Source organism: Ruditapes philippinarum, unplaced genomic scaffold, assembly GCF_026571515.1.
Source record: "Ruditapes philippinarum isolate M1 unplaced genomic scaffold, ASM2657151v2 ctg5005_1_1_1_1, whole genome shotgun sequence".
NCBI classification, from domain to species: Eukaryota; Metazoa; Mollusca; class Bivalvia; order Venerida; family Veneridae; genus Ruditapes; species Ruditapes philippinarum.
This window is the reverse complement of record NW_026853183.1, coordinates 40042-58372: the sequence shown is the minus strand read 5'-3', so window position 1 is coordinate 58372 and position 18331 is coordinate 40042. Positions and strand designations below refer to the sequence as shown.

Here is an 18331-nt window from a genome sequence, read left to right as displayed (position 1 = left end):
CCAGACTTTAATCAAAGGATTGCTAACTGTGTGGGTTTGAATCCTTTTAAGGGTAAGCCATTGTTTCCTTGAGCATGAAAAGTAATCACCTATTGCTCAGTACTCAGGTTAATTTCTTAGGAACTGATTTGAGAGATGTCTTTAAGCTAATAACTTCTTACACAATTTGGTTTAAAATAAATAACATCGCTGTTAGTTTATTTTATTTAAATCATTTCCGTCAAGTTCAAGTTCTCGAAAAACCATTACTGGTGTGTGACATATGTAGACATAATTGTGAACAGCTAAGTTTTCTAGATAGGATGATTTTCTTTCTAGATAGGATGAATTTTACATAATCTGTTCAACAACTTCTCTAGTTCAATTTACTTTTGCAACTTGAAAAATAAACAAAACATACAACTATTGAATGCATTAATTTGCTTATTTTAAATGAAATTATTCATAAATACCTGACAGGATTTGCATCTATATCTGTCGAACATATAAGTTGGAATGTTTCTAAGTCCCAAAACTTTACTGTCCTGAAAATGAATTAAACATTTATTTCTTAAATATATGACTCTATACAAATCATAGTTGATTGCATTTCATGTATTATTTGGCCAAAGAATATTTTCAAACATTCACATTTCATTCTGTAATTGACTTCATTTAAATTTTTCAACATCTTTTTTATTTGGTTGGGTTTTATATCACACCGACACAGTATATATGTCATATATAGCAACATTCCAGCTTTACTAGTGTTGGAAGACATCCGGTGCACTTCCGTGCATTAACTCATGTATGAACGGGCACTTGTGTAGAACCACCAACATTCAGATAGCTAGCTGGATAGTTTCCTAACATGAAAGAATACAAATGTCCTTTCTGCTGAGATTCGAACAACAGCGTTGAGGGGCAAGTGGTTTGAAGTCAACGTCCTCAATCACACTGCCACGGACATCCTTAAATGTTTCAATTTTATAATTATATAAAGCTGAATAATAAATTTTCACATTTTTTTCACAATACATGTGTGTGGAAATTGTTGCAATTCATTTGTAGAAATTCATTATATTGACATATTACATTGTTAAGAATATTGCATATACACAATTACACAGCAATTTGCTTGTTCAACGTACCCCTTCACATCAACACCCTTCAGAAATTGTTGAAGAGAGGTGCTGCTCTATAGAATTTAAGTGAATTGTGAAGAAATGACATTGTTATGCAAAGGTTATTTCTCTACAGCTCTGTAGCATTTGCATTGAACATTAATCAGTGCAAATTGATTATTATCAGCTAACAATTTATTTCATTTTTCCAAAAAGCAAACAAATAAAATGTTTAAAAGAAAATCATTGTAAAAAAGTAAAAATGCCAAAGTATGTCATTAGGTCAAAATCAGCTGATAACAAAGTCCAATGTTACATTGGAAACTGTAAACATGGTCCAAATTTCATAGCTGTTTATCGAAGGACAAGAAGGTCACTAGGTCAAAATCTATGTTCAAATTTCATAGCTGTACATCAAAACAAAGTAAGTCACTAGGTCAAAATCTAGGTCAGCTGATATAAAAGTTTAATATTTCATCTAAAACTTTACATATCAATATTGTTTGGTGGCATGTCTTGTTTTGTCCAAGTATAAATCAAGTGTGTAAAAAAAATAACAAAATTAAGACAATTTAAACAAAATTCAATAATTTGACCTTGATCGTCGAGGTCATTAAACACTCAAGGCCAAGGTCAGTTCAACCTTATAGAAGGTCTTGTCGAAAAGGTTGAAGATAATTCATTGATTAAATACCAAATTTCTCAATTATAGCAAAAGTCAGTGAAAATTCAATAATTTAACCTTCAAGGTCAAGGTCATCAATAAGCCAAGATCAATTTGAGCTTGACATACGCTAAGGTCTTATCCAAAAAATGTTTTTCTTTATTTTGGTGTCCTGTTCTAAAAATTACAGATTGCCCATTTACTTAGCCATCTTTCGTTTCTGTTATTTTTGGCATTTGAAACAGTATATAGTGATCAAGCATTTTGCTTCTTTTACGTCAAATGATTTCACATCAAGTTAATTAACATGCTTAGATATAAAACATGAGACTTTGTTTATTTTGTCCAATGATTCCAGTACAGTGATCACAACTTAAAACTTCCCTACTACACTGAAACGAATATTTCGTGATTTTCGTGGAGACAAATACTGCTTTCCGCTTTAGGTTGTTTGGGTTTTTAATGGCACAGCCATACCGTGTCGCAAATTAAAGGCACAACCATACCGTGTCGCAAATTACAGTCAGTTAGTAAAGGATACAAGCTTATTTTCTGTTTAGATCATGTAATGACGAAGATGGTTATTCATCTAAACAGGGATAGATATCATGATTGTGGCTTGTCCTAATTTCATGTTCATCCATGATTTAACTTTGTTTAATTTTTTTCCCGTACACACATGGCCGATGGATGACAAGTCAGACCAGACTAGGGAATATTGTAAAATCGAAATAAATAGTATCCCTAAAAAAAAAGAAATGTCGGAAAGATGTATTTGTTAGGCTACTTATATATAACATATAAAAAGATTAAGTATTTTGAAGCATTTCAAGTAAAAAAAAGGGATATAAATTGTTACTGAAACCAGGTACGTATATTGTCCACATGCTTTTTATTCTGCCTTATTGTCTTCATGATTTTGTCATACCCCATTGTCTACAATGCCGAGACAGGTTAGTTTCACTGTTGAGTCTTGCTTCGACTGTTGTTGTAAGAATGCTATTGGTCTGTAGATGGCCACTCTGCTAAGGTTATACTGTATTAAAGCTGCGACCTTAGGACATTTAAACCGGGGATCAAAATACAATATGACGGTTTTCATGTCAATGTTAAGACAATATTTATTTCACTTTACCGTATGTATACATGTATGTAGCTGTTATCTGTGTGTTATTTGCTATACACGTGGTGGATACGGCGATATTTCAGTTTTACTTCCGTTATATTTGTTTATTTTATTGTTTATTTTCATACGTTCTTGAGATATACTGTACTATCTACAACCATTTTTAGGTAAGTTTTTTGTTTTTATCTTTTATTAACATTGTTTGTTGTAATTGTTTTAACATGAATGTATGTAATATATACCATCAAATGTCCCGGGTATATTTGAGAAATGAAGATCAGTTATGATAAAGTGACAGGGGTTGTATAAGATAAAATTCTATTTATATCTACTAGTATATTAGCATTTTCATAACAATACGTGTGTACTTTTACGTGATCACCAGAGATGTAGATAACAGAGATAAATTATGTCTCGGGTCTCATCAAAACATGGTTATGAATGATAATAAGCAAATAAATACTATACTATCATGTTTCTAGAAACCAAAAGTACAAAACTTATCATTTGGACGATAGTTTGCATATTGTTTTCGACATTATTTTCGTAGGACACATTTTTTATTCGAAATTGACTACATTTTCCGTTGTATGTAAAATAAAAAAAACTTTCTTTATTTATCATACACAGATTACACACACAATTATAGTCCCTATTAAACCGAGTTTATATTATGATTATGCACGAGGTGTTCCGATTGTTTGGAACTCAGTAATTACACGGTATTTCGGTTTAAACCAACACCAACAAAATGAACTCTAGTGTACACGTCTAATCGATATTTCGGACTGGGTTATGGTTGTATGTTACCCCAGTTCACACATAGTCACCGCTTCTACTACGATCTAAGCGTGGCCGAAAACGTGGCCGATCGTGGCAAATCGCAGGAGAAACGTAGTGGAGTCTACATAAGCGCAGTATGATCGCGGTAGCGTCTTCATGATCGGAAAGCTCTACGCTCTCGCCACGTTTATTTTGAACGTGCTCAAAACAAGCGTAGCGGGATCGTGGCCAACAAGAATCGGGGTAAAGTCGTAAAAAGAGCGTGGTAGAAGCGCCGTAATCGTACAAGCAGCGCGGAAGCATCGTGGATAGTTCTTCAAGAGCGTATTAAAGGCGCAGTAAAAGCGTAGTACAGTCGGGAACATATCGAGTACGCTTCTACATCGTTCCCACTATGTTCTTACCACGTTCCCACTACGATCTCTCTACGTTCATGACGATCATACGAAAACCTACCATGACCTTACAACGATCATACCACGACATGTCAGGTAGCAGTTTGTTTTAATAGCGCTGCTATTTGACCAATCATAATCTGAAGAAGTGGTGTCTTCCATTCGGAGTTCTCTCGTCAGTGTATCATATTGTCTATTTCTGCAGATAGCCATGTCCGTACCCAGTATCTTCTTGGCCTCCTTCTGCGCCACCGCCTGTTAACAATCTGTGCAATTACAATTTCTCTTGCTGAAGTAAAGCCTGATGAATCAGATCAGCATTAATACGTCCGTTCATGTTTGAAGTTTGGAAGTAAATGAAAAGTATTTTTTGAAACCCAAGATATATATATCATCACCAAAATCGTACCAGAAGCGTACTACAAGTATTATATGATTGGCACCGTCGTAGCGATATCGTTGTACAGCCTTCTATGTCGGCGTAGCGTCGTAGGGCGAGTTTGAATGTCGTAGCGGCAGCATAGTATAAACGCAGTAAACGCCGCCGCTGGTCTGCATCGGTCAGCGTAACATCGTAGTAGAAGCGTGTCAGCAGCGCGTTTGCGTGGGAACATCGTAGTACAGTCGTAATGAAGATCAAAATTTGCCAAATTGTTCGATTTCGACGCCGATCGACCCCTATTGGCCCCGATCCAATACCTTTTCAGATCGTGGCTTGATCGGCATGATCGTCAAGTCGCAGCTCTGTGTGAACGGGGGTTAGTGGGTATTTTATATATATGAGCCGCGTCATGACAAAACCAACATAGTGGGTTTGCGACCAGCATGAATCCAGACCAGCCTGCGCCTCCGCGCAGTCTGATCAGGATCCATGCTGTTCGCTTTCAGTTTCTCTACTTGTAATAGGGTTTGTAAGCGAACAGCATGGATCCTGATCAGACTGCGCGGAGGCGCAGGCTGGTCTGGATCCATGCTGGTCGCAAACCCATTACGTTGGTTTTGTCATGACGCGGCTCATATATATTTTCATTACAGGTCGTATAATGGGAATAGCTAACAAAAAAATTCTTGTCCAAAGCAAAATTTCAAAATGAGACGTTTTAAAAATACGATGTATACAAGTATATGGCAAAAATGATCACCACCGTGAACCGAAATCACACACCACAAGATTAAGGTTTTCTGTGGCTAAGGTCCTAGGTACAGAGTAAAAAGTTAGATAAAACTAAAAATGTGTCTGAATACAAATACCCACGCTATATGTTTGAATAAAGATATTATGAAAGCTTCTTTTACGATAAAAGACCTTTTTAAGTAAGACGACTTATTTTAATATCCATAAGGCTTTAATTTTAGAGTCACAAATTTCCAAGTTAAGTTTGTACTAGAGCAGTAAACTGGAGAATAAGATAAAAAGGTTTTTACTTAAGTAACAATAAGTAAAAAGTAACAATAAGTAAAGTATCGATTATCACAATTGCCAGGATAACAATGACTCATTATGCTTATAACAGAGATGCATGACAGAGTTTTTGGCAAGACAAGATTTTCTAATTGCTAACTGCTAACCTTTGACCTCTAAGTGTGAGATTGATCTTGAAGTTAGGGGTCTATGTATTGCGCAGGACAAATCGTCTTATCACGCTCAATATCCGTGTCAAATTGTTTTGAAATCCCTTGGTGCATGGTGGAGTTAAGTGCCGGACAAGAATTTATAACTACAGACATTTGACCTTTGAGTATGACCTTGACATTAGAGCTAATGCTCTAGGTCTTGTACATGACGCACCGCCTAACCATGCTGCACATTTGTGTCGATTAATTTAAAAATCCTTAGGAGCATGACAGAGAAAAAGACCGGACAAGATTTTCTAATTGCAGACATTTGACCTCTAAGTGTGACCTTGACCTTGGAATTGCTTGACAGAGTTTTTTATTATAATTAAAAGAAATGTGTGAGCGAATAATAATGAAGTTTGACTTTTTTATAATCTTTTACATGCTTTTGAATTTTTAATGGCGATACTTCCAATATTAGGCTAATCTAAAATATTCACATACACGGAGAAATATGCTAGATTAATCAAAATTAATTAGTTGACTAAATCATTCAGATATATTTATATGTTCCGTCCACTGTATAGGTATGTCTGCTACGAGGAGAAAGCTGTTGATTGATACAGATGCCGGAGTTGACGACGCTCAGGCGATCTTGATGGCTCTCCAAGCCCCGGATGTTGACGTCATTGGAATTACATGTGTTATGGGAAATGCGGACGTGGAACAAGTTGGTTTGAATGTTCTTCGAATCCTAAAAGTCGTAGATAGACTAGATGTAAGTTCAATATTTTAATGATTTACATTAACTTGTATGACAATAGTCCTTTAGAAATAATAAAAGGGTTTGCTTATTTTACTTTCAGCATACACACCACTAAATTTAATGGAATGTCTCCACTTACTTTTTCATTATCCGTATTTTCACTGTTATGTAAAGATTAACAGTGAAACATATTTTCTGTATTTTCACTGATATCTTGCCGGACTACTTTCATCAGCAAATAAACAAACTTTAAAGGACAGTCTTTCAAAAAAAGAGAAAAATGTATATAATAAATAGATTTTTTATATATTTTTCTTCTATAAATACAGGATTTATTTTCATCTTGTGGTATGAAAATTATCATATTATATTCATACCAATCGATGAAAATAAGTCCTGTATTTATAGAAAAAAAAACACTTGAATATCCTGTATATTTACATATACATTTCCTTGTTTAACAAGATAATTATGTTATATGAACAAGGTAATTATCTCGAGGGAACAAGATAATTATTTCAATAGAATTTCAAAAAATAAAGAATTACGCATGTCTCCCCTGTGCCACCGTAGCATTTATTGTACTTAAACTGTTATTGTCATCCCGAGCATGAAAGCACGTGGTGTTCCATTTCATGATATTTATACGACAACGTTGTAATTAATCCAGTTTTAGTATCATTTTACTCTGAAATATGTAATAGTAATAGTACATGAAACGAATTAATTACGATGATATAACACTGACTGGGGCGACATATAGGGATGTTTCTGCTAAAAAATCACGATGCCGTTAGGCCGAGACAATTTTTTGCAGAAACATCTCGAGATGTCGCCCAGCAGTGTTATTTCCTCGTAACTTACGAGTTTCATATACTTTAACTGTTTTATCGCAATGGCATAATGTTTTCTTTTTTGTAATAGAAATAAATAAATAAATCGTTAGCTACATTACAGTTATTTATGATAAGGCAGTTTTTTTTTTCAAGTTGTTTTCGCTGCCGCTAAAAAATTACAAAATTAAAGACATTCAATGTTAGAGGCGGATTGTAAACTGTTACCAATATTGATTTAAGACTAAAGGGCTTTTTAAGTGGAAATAATTCATTCAGCGAATGTACCTTTTGATTAAATGAGAGTAAATTTTATTTCATTAATTACCTTAATTTTGTTTATATTTTTCATTGTATTTATTTATTTTTTTTTAATTTTATTGATTCCATTTTTTTTCTTTTTTTGCTACTGGGAATGTTCGTTACCACTGCCCCATCGGAGCCTCTATGAAAAAAACTACATTGATATATACAAGGTGCGAAAAAAACTCAACCGCTATATAGCAGTCGAGTTTTTTTTCCTATATGAAACAATGAAAAAACTGCACTGCTATATATCAATACAGTTTTCAAATGCTTATTGAAGTATACTGAGTATATGGGTTAGTAAGAACAAATGAAAAGTTCCAAACTTTGAGATAAACAATAGATTTCTAAGTGTTAACGAGTAATTTTTGTAAAAAGATTCCAGTATTTATCGGCTGTAATGAACCGTTGCTAGGCGACAAGAAGCCAACTAGTGACTATCATGGCTTGGATGGTTTTGGTGATGCTCCGGATGAAGATGCTCCGGATAAAAGTCATCTTCAGTCGGAACATGCCGTCATGGCTTTAGTCCGGATTGCAAAGGAACATGAAGGTAAACTTTACAAGAGAGTTTTAAGAGTTTATTTCACAGTACATTTGGGCAATATGCCCATGCATACACGGTACATATAACAAAGCATACAATACAATCAAATGGTCAATGTCACAACTTAATAAAACATATATCATTAAGTTTCACAGTATTTTTAGCAATCAGGAAACGTTAACTATAAATAGAATATACTATCAACATGTCTCAATTCATATACTGGTAAATTAATACTAAGGACAGATACCATCCTATTAATAAGGAAGTAAATCACAAAACAAAACGAAAATAAGTGTATGTAAGACTTGCATGCAGGTCAACAGAAACGTTGTAAAAGAAAAACTTCAAAAGAAAACCTGAGAAAGATTAGGACAATGGGTTTACAGTAGGGAAAATGGCGGACATGGTTTAAACATATTTTTATTCAAGATATATACATATGTTGATAATATACATATTTAAGCAGAAAGGAATTGGACCGTTAAGAAGAAAGGAATTGGACCGAGAGCTGCAATAGCTCATGGTAGTCCTCTTTTGGCGGACATGTCACAATGCTTTTGATTATTACGAACTTTAAATTTAAATTTAACGAAAATTGACAAGCATTATCTCGGTTTGTTACATGTATATGTCACCATTTCAGCTAAATTTGTCTGTTACATATTTTGATTGAATTGATACAATGTGATTTGAGAAGGTTCTGTCAAATATCACTATCGCAGTGAAAAGAAAAAGGTTTCAATATGATAGGTTTACCTTTATAGTAGCATGTAAAGATCTACTATAATTTACAAGTTATACTTAATGTGACAAAGTAATACCATTCTTTTTTCAACACCAACATGTACGTATTATGTTGCTTTTACATTTTACCAGGGGAAGTTACTCTTGCCTGTATCGGACCATTAACAAACGTTGCCATGGCAATACGTATGGACAGCAAATTTGGTTCTCGGTTTAAAGGCTGTTATATAATGGGCGGAAACCATGAAGGTAGGTTTCAAAATTGCAATAAAATTGAATTTCTCAACCAAATAGTGCAATACAAATATAGCATTCAAACAGGAACGTATAGTACCCTGATGCATTATAAATGATTCGCATGACTTTTATTCTTTTGGTGTGTTTTTAAGTCAGAGCTTTACTGGAGGAAGGCCTCTGGTGCCTTATTCATTTGTATAAAGTATTTAGTTCTTTTAGACAAACTGTATTTAGTACCGTCCTGCAATTGTACAGTCATTATTTGATGTTAGAAGCGTTAACTATACCAATATATCGTTTACATTTTATTTCATTTTTCCAGCTTTATTATCAAATTTGATAAACTAACAATTTTTGCTCTTTCCTTTAATTATTATCTTTTAATTAACATGAAACGTTTCAAACCACTGATCCTAACGTTTATCAAATCGCTATATTTAGTGTGAAAGGTTTGTGTTTCCATTTACAAAAAAAAAACGATAATCTTCAACTTTCAGGAAAAGGCAACATGACAACTTCGGCAGAGTTTAATTTTTACAGTGATCCAGAGGCCGCTTATGTAGTTCTCAACCAATTAAAAACTCCTATTACCATTGTCACATGGGAAACATGTGAAAAACATTCACTGCCTTGGGTAAATATTGCTCTGTTATCGTTTTGTTCATGAGTAGAATCTGCAATATTTTCTGTTCTGCCGTCTCGGACGATTGCCTTCAAGGAAGTTTAGTTTTGTCCATAATGAAATTTTACCCGAGTAGTTACAGTTAAACTTCGTTCGCTCGAACTCGCATTGCTCGAATACCTCCCTTCGCTCAAACTCATCGCCCAGTCCCAGCAAAATTCCTATATAATATATGTTGTTCTACCTTGGATCTCTCGGACACCGATGGCTCGAACTCTCGAACCTGATCTCTTGTCCTTTAGGCCTGTGTTCAACGTAATAATAGTTCAACCTCGGTTGGCTCGAACTACCGATCTCTCGAACAAATTTGCACAGGCCCCCGAGTTCGAGCGAACAAAATTCGACGGTAGTTTCTTCGTTTTTTTAATATTTGGCCTGTTACGTAATGTTGCCAATCTGAGGGGAACTTGCGTGTTCAAATCCTTGGCTAGAAACATTCTATCCAGGCAATTAGGTGAAGATAGTGTAATATGTCATTTTTCTCTGTACTTTCAATGCTATTTCATGCAGCATTGTAAGTAAATACCAATGAAAATGAGCTCTGTACTTTTTCGGAATCCAATAATATAATAAGTAACTCTTTTTTTCTTTCTAAACGTGTATAAAATAGATACAGTGTCACATGCAAGCATAAGACAATACATTAACGAATAAATTTTGATGCTGTAGTTGTTTATAAAAAACGAAAGGGTCGGACCACAAGTTTTAACAACATTAGAGAGTTGGCCCTTCCCAGTTAGAAATACGAAGTAATTTCTGAAGACTTTCATTCTAAAAGTACATTGAACCAGTATATTTGATACACTGGTTCTTAAGTTTAAATGTACCTGCAGTCAATTTGCATGCAATTTGAGAATATCATTTTAATAACATTTTAAAGTACATCTTTAATGAACTATATAGATGTTTTAGTACATCGCAAATATTCTTTTTACAGGACTGGTTCAAAGAGTTTCAAAGTTCACAAACTCCTTGTGGTATTTTCCTGTCAAAAATTGAGAAAAACGTCGTCTCTAATTTTTACCAGCCATTTTTTAATCAAGGAATAGATAAACAATATGAGGTCGTTGATCAATATGCTGTAGCTTGCGCAATATTTGATGATGTCATTCTCGACGAAGCTGCAGTATATGCGTCTGTCGAACTCAGATCAGACTTAACACGTGGTCAGATGGTTGTTGATTGGTCAAATGTAACCGGAAATGCGTGTAATGTGCGTATTGTCAAGGTCATAAACATGGATCTCATTCTAGAAATTTTGAAGAAGATTGTTTCTTAATCATATGATGTAATATAGTTAATCTTGTTTTGTTCAATCCATTTTAGAGAGGTATTTTTCTCGTTTTATTTCGCAGGAATTTTATCACAAGATACGGAGGAATGACAATGCGATTACGAACTTCCTACGAAAGATAGAAAAACTTTCAGAGAAATATGCTATTGAACACAAGTGGGACACGTTCATACCATGTGACGAGGTTCTTGTTGCTTGCTTTCTTAATCATGACGTAATCAAATCAAGTGCTGACGTTTACGCAACAGTGGAAGTTAAAGGTCAATACACTTGGGGTCAAATGGTTGTTGATTGGAATTCTGTTCTTAAAAAGAATAAAAATGTGAAAATTGTCACAAATATTGACCAAACTGTTTATGAAAATATTCTGATAAAACTAGTGTCAAACAAAAATTAAATAAATACACATTGACATACTGGGACCACGCACGATTGGCACAGAGAAACTATCCATGTTACATTCAATAGGTTGGTAAAATTTAAACAATTTCATATGGTGGCTCCTTTTTTATCGCCTTGTCGTCGTGAAACACGCCAAATGGTGCGTTGTCTCGCGGTATGTTGACGCGATGACACATTGATGCTTGGCTGAAATGGAAAAACTGGCTTATTGGCGCTTTGATGCTCGCGACAATGAGCCATGCGACAGCACGATAAGAAGCCAAGCCTTCGATATAAGCCAAGCAACAGGGCGACAACGCGCCGCACTATAACATGCAATTTGGCGCGCTTCACAGCGACAAGACTAAAAAGCGATAACGATATTTGGTGTTGTGTCTCTAGCGACAACGCAACACGTAAAGGAGAACAAATCAGCCACCATAGTTTCACGTATATGCGGACAAAATTGTACATATAGCTATACCCACTTATTATTCTGGGAAGTCATATTTACGCTTAAATTATGTGTGTGTATCACTTGAAACATGATTGCATGTAATTACATTAAGTCATTCAAATAAACTCTCTGTAAACTGAAATATTAAAAAAAATTAGTTTGTGTCATTTTTATTTGTTTGGGTCGTCAGACCAAACAAATAATGGTAGCGAAATTTCAGAGTCTAATGTTGTTAATTGCAAATGCCGAAAGTAGTCCACTTTTTTGAAGCGGTTACTTCCCTTTCGTATGTACAGTAACGCCGAAAAATTCAGGGGAGATCACTGCGTAAAGATGGTCAAAGACAGGCGCATTAATTTTTAAGCAAAGTAATTCCCGAATGGTCGAAGATTTCTAATATTGTTTTATTGTATTTTCTGATCGAAAATAAGTATATACCAAGCGGACATTCAATCTCTGACACAGAAGTTTACGACAAACCTAACAACAAGTAGTTCTCAAAACAGCTTAAAACGAGCGACTTAAAAGAAACAAATATTTTATTTTGTTACAAGTATCCAACAAATTACAACGCATTCAAAGTTAAACAATAGCGTTGGCTTATAGAATTGTCAATAAATGCACAATCACAAATTACGCGGATGAATATGATTTTATCAATGAAAATACTATTTTTAGCGATGTCGATTACCGAATACTACACAAACCGAGTAGTGGAATATATAGATTCTACATGTCGGACTGTTTGGGCGAGAAGATTTTCGCTAAAATATTTACTTCAATTTTAAACAACAGGTTTATCCTGAACAAAATACCTCGAAATTAATAAGGATTACAAACCCGAAATGCAATGGAAGTTCTAAATTTAGAATGACTTGATGTTAATCAGACTTTTATAACTTCTCCGTGGTACAGTGGTAACGCGCTCGCTTAGTGAGTGAGAGGTCTCGAGTTCAAATCCCAGTCGAGGAAACTTTTTTTGTTGTTAAATTCTTTTTTAAGTGTCTTTGTTAAGAAAGTAGCCATGATATGCAAGGATAAAGTGTGGCTGTCGTAAAAAATGAACATAAATGATTTTTTGATGCAACTCTAGTTATGCAGAATTCCGTATGTATCAAACTCTGGTGCCTTGCAAAATGAATTATAATACATAAAAATAAACTTATACAGGAAAATGCATACAGATATACAGTACGATTTAGATTGCAAAGATCAGAAAATACCACAGAACTTGCAGCCCTTTGATTCTTTATAAATATACATGCTTATAGTAAGCTCCAGGATTATTTACATCTGTGTTAAACAACAGTTAAAGTCGTTACAAGCCCTAATTTAGAATAATATGGTTTTCTTCAGGCCGTTCACATATAAATTCACCGTGGCTGAAGGGTTTTCGGGCTCGCTTAGGAAGCGAGAGGTCTGGAGTTCAAATCCCAGTAAAGGTAACTCATTTTTTTTCAAATTGTTAAAGTCAAATAAACATTGGATTGAATATCAGTGTTGCAATTAGTCTTATAGCCAATTTACTACAATTAAAACGCTGGAAAGCATTGGTGGCACTATACATATAATCTCACAACCTGCACCTTTCTTACATTCTGAGACCCAAACAAATTCAGCGCCTTCTGTGCTTTGATTATTCATTGAAACTGAAAAGTAATATTTATTGCAATATTTTATCCATACATTGGAATTAATGTCCTAAAATCTGCTGTTTTGTTAAGGCTTTTAACCTTACACTGGGTCTGTAATATTTTACAAACCATACTAGTTACTGACTGACTGATTTTTCCTTCAACTTATATGACACACTTCTGAAAAATTCCCCTTCAAATACACTATGATTAATAAATGTTCTGACTGGAAAATGGTTAAAAATAATATGTTTTAAGGATAATATGCTGAAAAAGGTTCGGGTTAAGTTAAGTACATATACCCTCAAGAGGGAGAACAATGCTAAGATTTTATTAGATGACATGAGATAATGTATGTCTGTGTTGTTTAAACGTGAAAAAACATTGATTCTATGTAAATCATTAACTTTGAATACAAATGTGTACAAGTTATATGTTGATGCTGCACATCAAAGACGCCGCCAAATGATGTGAACAGTCAATCAACATTGAAACAGTTGAATATCCGAAGCACAAATCAATTTTTTTTCTCCATGTTCTTGGTATGTGCTCGTTGTTATAGTGGGCGTGGTTTAGGCTTTGTAACTTGTAATTTAATGATTTGACAAGTGATATTGATCAAAGTTGTCCTGGTTCCTTTCTACCCCATCAACGAAGACTAAATGCTAGCATATATGGAGGGCGTTCGTTGCCAAAATTCCAGACATGTAAAGTGTTCCTTTTTAAAATGATTTTTGAAAATGCGAACTTGTATGCCTACCACTTTTATTGTAAACCTCTTAATTCAATCTTTTATTTGAAGGTTACCGCCTTTATATAACAAGTTTACATATATATCTTAACAACTGACCTAACATCTAAAACGACAACAAATTTACAAGTTCGTATCTTCCATTGCATGCAATACATATGCATGTTTGCACACTTATAGATCTGAAATATAAAAATGAAACGTAAAACTCGAATACGGAAAATAGAGTTTAAGAAAACGTGTTACCAGTTGCAGAACTACAAGAGTACGTTAACACAGTAACATGTTTAAAATGACAAAAGTAGATTCACAAAGTTAAACGATTTTAAGTCAAGCATAACGCCCCGCCCCTCTCGGAGTATTTACGAACTTCTATTGCGGACAGGTATAAAACGGCGCCTCTCCCATATTTTTAAATAAAACTGAAGGACAACATACGGCATTTTTCATAAAATATATATGTTACATTTGTTACAAAAGTTTTGTCAGTAGCAACATCACTTGAAAATTGCTGATTTTACCATTTATGATGAAGATAACTTATGCATTACCTTATTTTTAACATCGTGTTTTTATCAGTTACAAATTATTTATCATTTTAGTGAGTAGCCTGTCCGTGCTCTGCCTAGTGCCCTGTCCTGTGTTTTGTTTTGGGTCCGCTTTGGCTTCTTGCCACTTGTTCTTGTTGCTGGGTCATGTGGGGTTGCGTTCATTGAGCGCCGCCTTTCCTTGTTGATCTTGTTTATCATATATTCCTGAGAAACATCGGCGATGGGAAACAATGACCAACTTCAAGGGATTAATTTTATTAATAATGTAAAAAACCACCCAATATTCTTATTGGTATCATTGAAAAATGTATTAGCACAAATTTCATTTTCAACAAAAACTATGCAAGTATATTTTAAAGCGGCCACCGAGATTTCCTTTCCGAAATCAAGAAAATACTTATCCGTAGCACATATGTACAATCTTTAATAAGGTATTTTCAGTATGAATAAAAACTGTTTGCACTTGTTCATTATCCCTCATGTACAGACTCAATCAAACCGAGTCTGCAATTCTTATGTAATTTTGTAGTGATTAATGCTTCCGAGGGATCACTTTGTTTCCAGATTTTTATACTTCACAACAGCAGGTTTCAAGTGCCGTGAGGCAGCTGTAAAAAGTTGCCCCGTACTTCACTTCAGTGTTGTTATATTTTTCTGGTCTTTCGGGATCATTGATGCCAGCGCTATTAAGTGTTAAGAATTGAGTACCGTTCAAGCCGGTGCTAGGGGGGGGGGTATTTTCAGTATGAATAAAAACTTTTTGCACTTGTTCATTATCCCTCATGTGCAGACTCAATCAAACCGAATCTGCAATTCTTATGTAATTTTGTTGTGATTAATGCTTCCGAGGGATCACCTTGTTTCCAGATTTTTAATATACTTGTTCAAAACTTATGGTCTTTAAGAGGAAAAAAAAACAACGATAAGTTAGAAACAAAATTTTTAATACTTTTACGTAATTAATTTTCATTTTTAAGGCATCACTAGAAAGTTCATTAAGGATTCTTAAGCACTATTAAGTGTTGAGAATTGAGTACCGCTCAATCCGGTGCTAGGGGGCGTGAGGGATGTTGCACTTATTCATTATCTCTAATGTACAGACTCAATCAAACCGAGTCTGCAATTCTTATGTAATTTTGTTGTGATTAATGCTTCCGAGGGATCACTTTGTTTCCAGAATTTTTTACTTGAGTCTAAAATTATCAACGCCGCCTTTCCTTGATGATCTTGTTTATCATATTCTAAAATTATCAAAATTGACCAAGAAATAAAAAAAGTAAGTAGGGGGCGCCATGTTTCTCTTACTGAATTTCAGAGTGTGTTTTGTTTTTTTTTACTTGGGGATCATATGCCGTTTTTCATGGTATGGCACTTACGTGTCACATTGAAGGTTCCATGATAATCACCATATTAACACATCTGCGGATGTTTCAAAATTGTACCAGTTCATGTTGAATTTTGCTTAAGCCGGTGCTAGGGGGCGTGGACGATAACTTGCTCTTTCCATTACCGTCCATGAGCAGGCTCAATCAAACCGGCCTGCAACATTCTCAATTTTGTCGTTTTGAGCGTTCTTTAGGGATTCTTATTTTTCTCTATTTTACAGAAAATAACATGATAAACTTTTTAACGAAAAGTTAATTCATTTTGATTTAATTCCTTTTTATTTTGAGGCATTTTATAATTATATATCATAAATCGTATTAATCAAACTTTTATTTCAATCCAAAATTATCAAAATATATCACGAAATAAAAAAAAAGTTTGGAGGGAACGCCGTGTTTTTCTTACCAATTCGAGAGTGTTATTTTCAGACTAAAAAAAAACAACAAAAAAATCAATACATCTATTTAATTCATTTTTATTTCCGAGGCACTCATAGAAAGCTTATGGAGTAATCTTTCATTTGATACAAATTATATTGGACTTTTTATAGAAATAAAAAAAGTTAGAATGGACGCCGTGTTTTCCTTCACTTTATTGAGAAATAGGAGAGAGGCGACGGGTATTATACCTGTCCGTTCATTTCCGTGATAGAAGATCGTAAGTACTCAGAGAGGGGCGGGGCGTCATGCATGACTTAAAATCGTTTAACTTTGTGAATCTACTTTTGTCATTTTAAACATGTAACTGTGTAAATGTACTGTTGTAGTTCTACGACTGGAAACACGTTTTATTAAATTATATTTTCTGCATTCGAGTTTTACATTTCATATATATATCTACAAGTGTGTAAACATGCTTATGTATTATATGCAATGGTAGATACGAACTTGTAAATGTGTGTTAGGTCAGTTGTTAAGATTTACATGTAAACTTGTTATTTAAAAGCGGTGCCTTCAATTAAAAGATTGGATTAAGAGGCATATCATTTGCTGTGCACGAATGCAATCAAAAATGCTAGACATACATGTACGCATTTTCAAAAGTAGTTTTCAAAAGGAACACATTACATGTCTGGAATTTTGGCAACGATCGCCCTCCATAAGCATATAGAGCATAATATCAAATTTAATATGACACTTTTAGGAGGAGCCGAACTTCAACAGAGGCGAAGCAAATGAAGTACTTGACACTGCCTCAGTTGTCACCTCTCTCAACGGTTAAGTTTTAGAACGATCGAGATTATAGACTGGCTCATTGGCACGTTATTTATTATGTAGATAAAATTAGATAATGATAAAAAGAATATGATATTCAAACATGGCACTATCACTTCAGTTAAACGTTTATTCTAATCCTTTAAAGCTCTGTGACATATTGTACATCATAAAAGCTATTTTTATTAGAAAATTTAAAATCAGCGTGATTTTGTTAAAATTTTGCTAAAATTTTCCCCATTGCTGTATGGAAAATTGCATTGCAAGCGGCGTCTAGCAAGCGGCGTCTAATGACACGTCAGCAATGTTGTAGAAATATAATGTCTGTTCGTCACCTGGTAAATGCTGAACATTTTGTATTTGTTAACATGTAAGTCTGTAATGTATAATAAAACACGAGTTGTGGTCATTTAGGAAAAGAAAATACGTTTATAATTTTCACAATGTCATTTGGAGCTGACAAATTATTTGTCTTTTGGAAACACTTAAACATATGAGTAATTAGGACTAATGTTATTGAAAGAGATTAAATGTGAATCATTTGGAAAATATATAATATATTTGGAATTATGACAAAATATCAGTCATTTGGAAAGGAAAAATTATAATATCATTTTGGAGAGACAAAAGCGTTAGTTATTGTAACGTAAAGACAAAATAAATTAGTAATTTGGAGTCATGACAAAAACATAAGGTATTTGGAAAAGACAAAATATATTTGTATTTTTTTAATTATGTAATTACTGGAACAAACAAAATATCATTCATTTGGAAAAGAAAAAAAATATCTTTAATTTGGAATGTCATTTTTGAGGGACAAAAGCACAGTCATTTGCTGAAAAGACAATGCTTAATTAATAAATGATGTTGTTGTTGTTGTTGTTGCTGCTGTTGAAATATGCAAAGGTTTAGTTTAA

General features: G+C 34.1%; 1 protein-coding gene across 3 annotated transcripts; it reads left to right on the top strand.

The window, feature by feature from the left end:
* Positions 1–2922: 2922 nt before the first annotated feature.
* Positions 2923–12044, top strand: LOC132736016 (nucleoside hydrolase-like). 3 transcript variants are annotated; one of them, XM_060723060.1, is made up of 6 exons: positions 2923–3060; positions 6216–6406; positions 7912–8086; positions 8960–9076; positions 9562–9698; positions 10684–11243. In XM_060723060.1, the coding sequence occupies exons 2-6, from the start codon at positions 6218–6220 to the stop codon at positions 11023–11025; spliced, it is 960 nt and encodes a 319-aa protein (XP_060579043.1). In that variant the 5' UTR covers positions 2923–3060; positions 6216–6217; the 3' UTR covers positions 11026–11243. The 3 variants fall into 3 exon arrangements, with proteins under 3 accessions (XP_060579043.1, XP_060579042.1, XP_060579044.1); XM_060723059.1 differs by lacking the exon at positions 2923–3060 and having other exon boundaries at positions 6161–6406; XM_060723061.1 differs by lacking the exon at positions 2923–3060 and having other exon boundaries at positions 6162–6406; positions 11102–12044.
* Positions 12045–18331: the final 6287 nt, after the last annotated feature.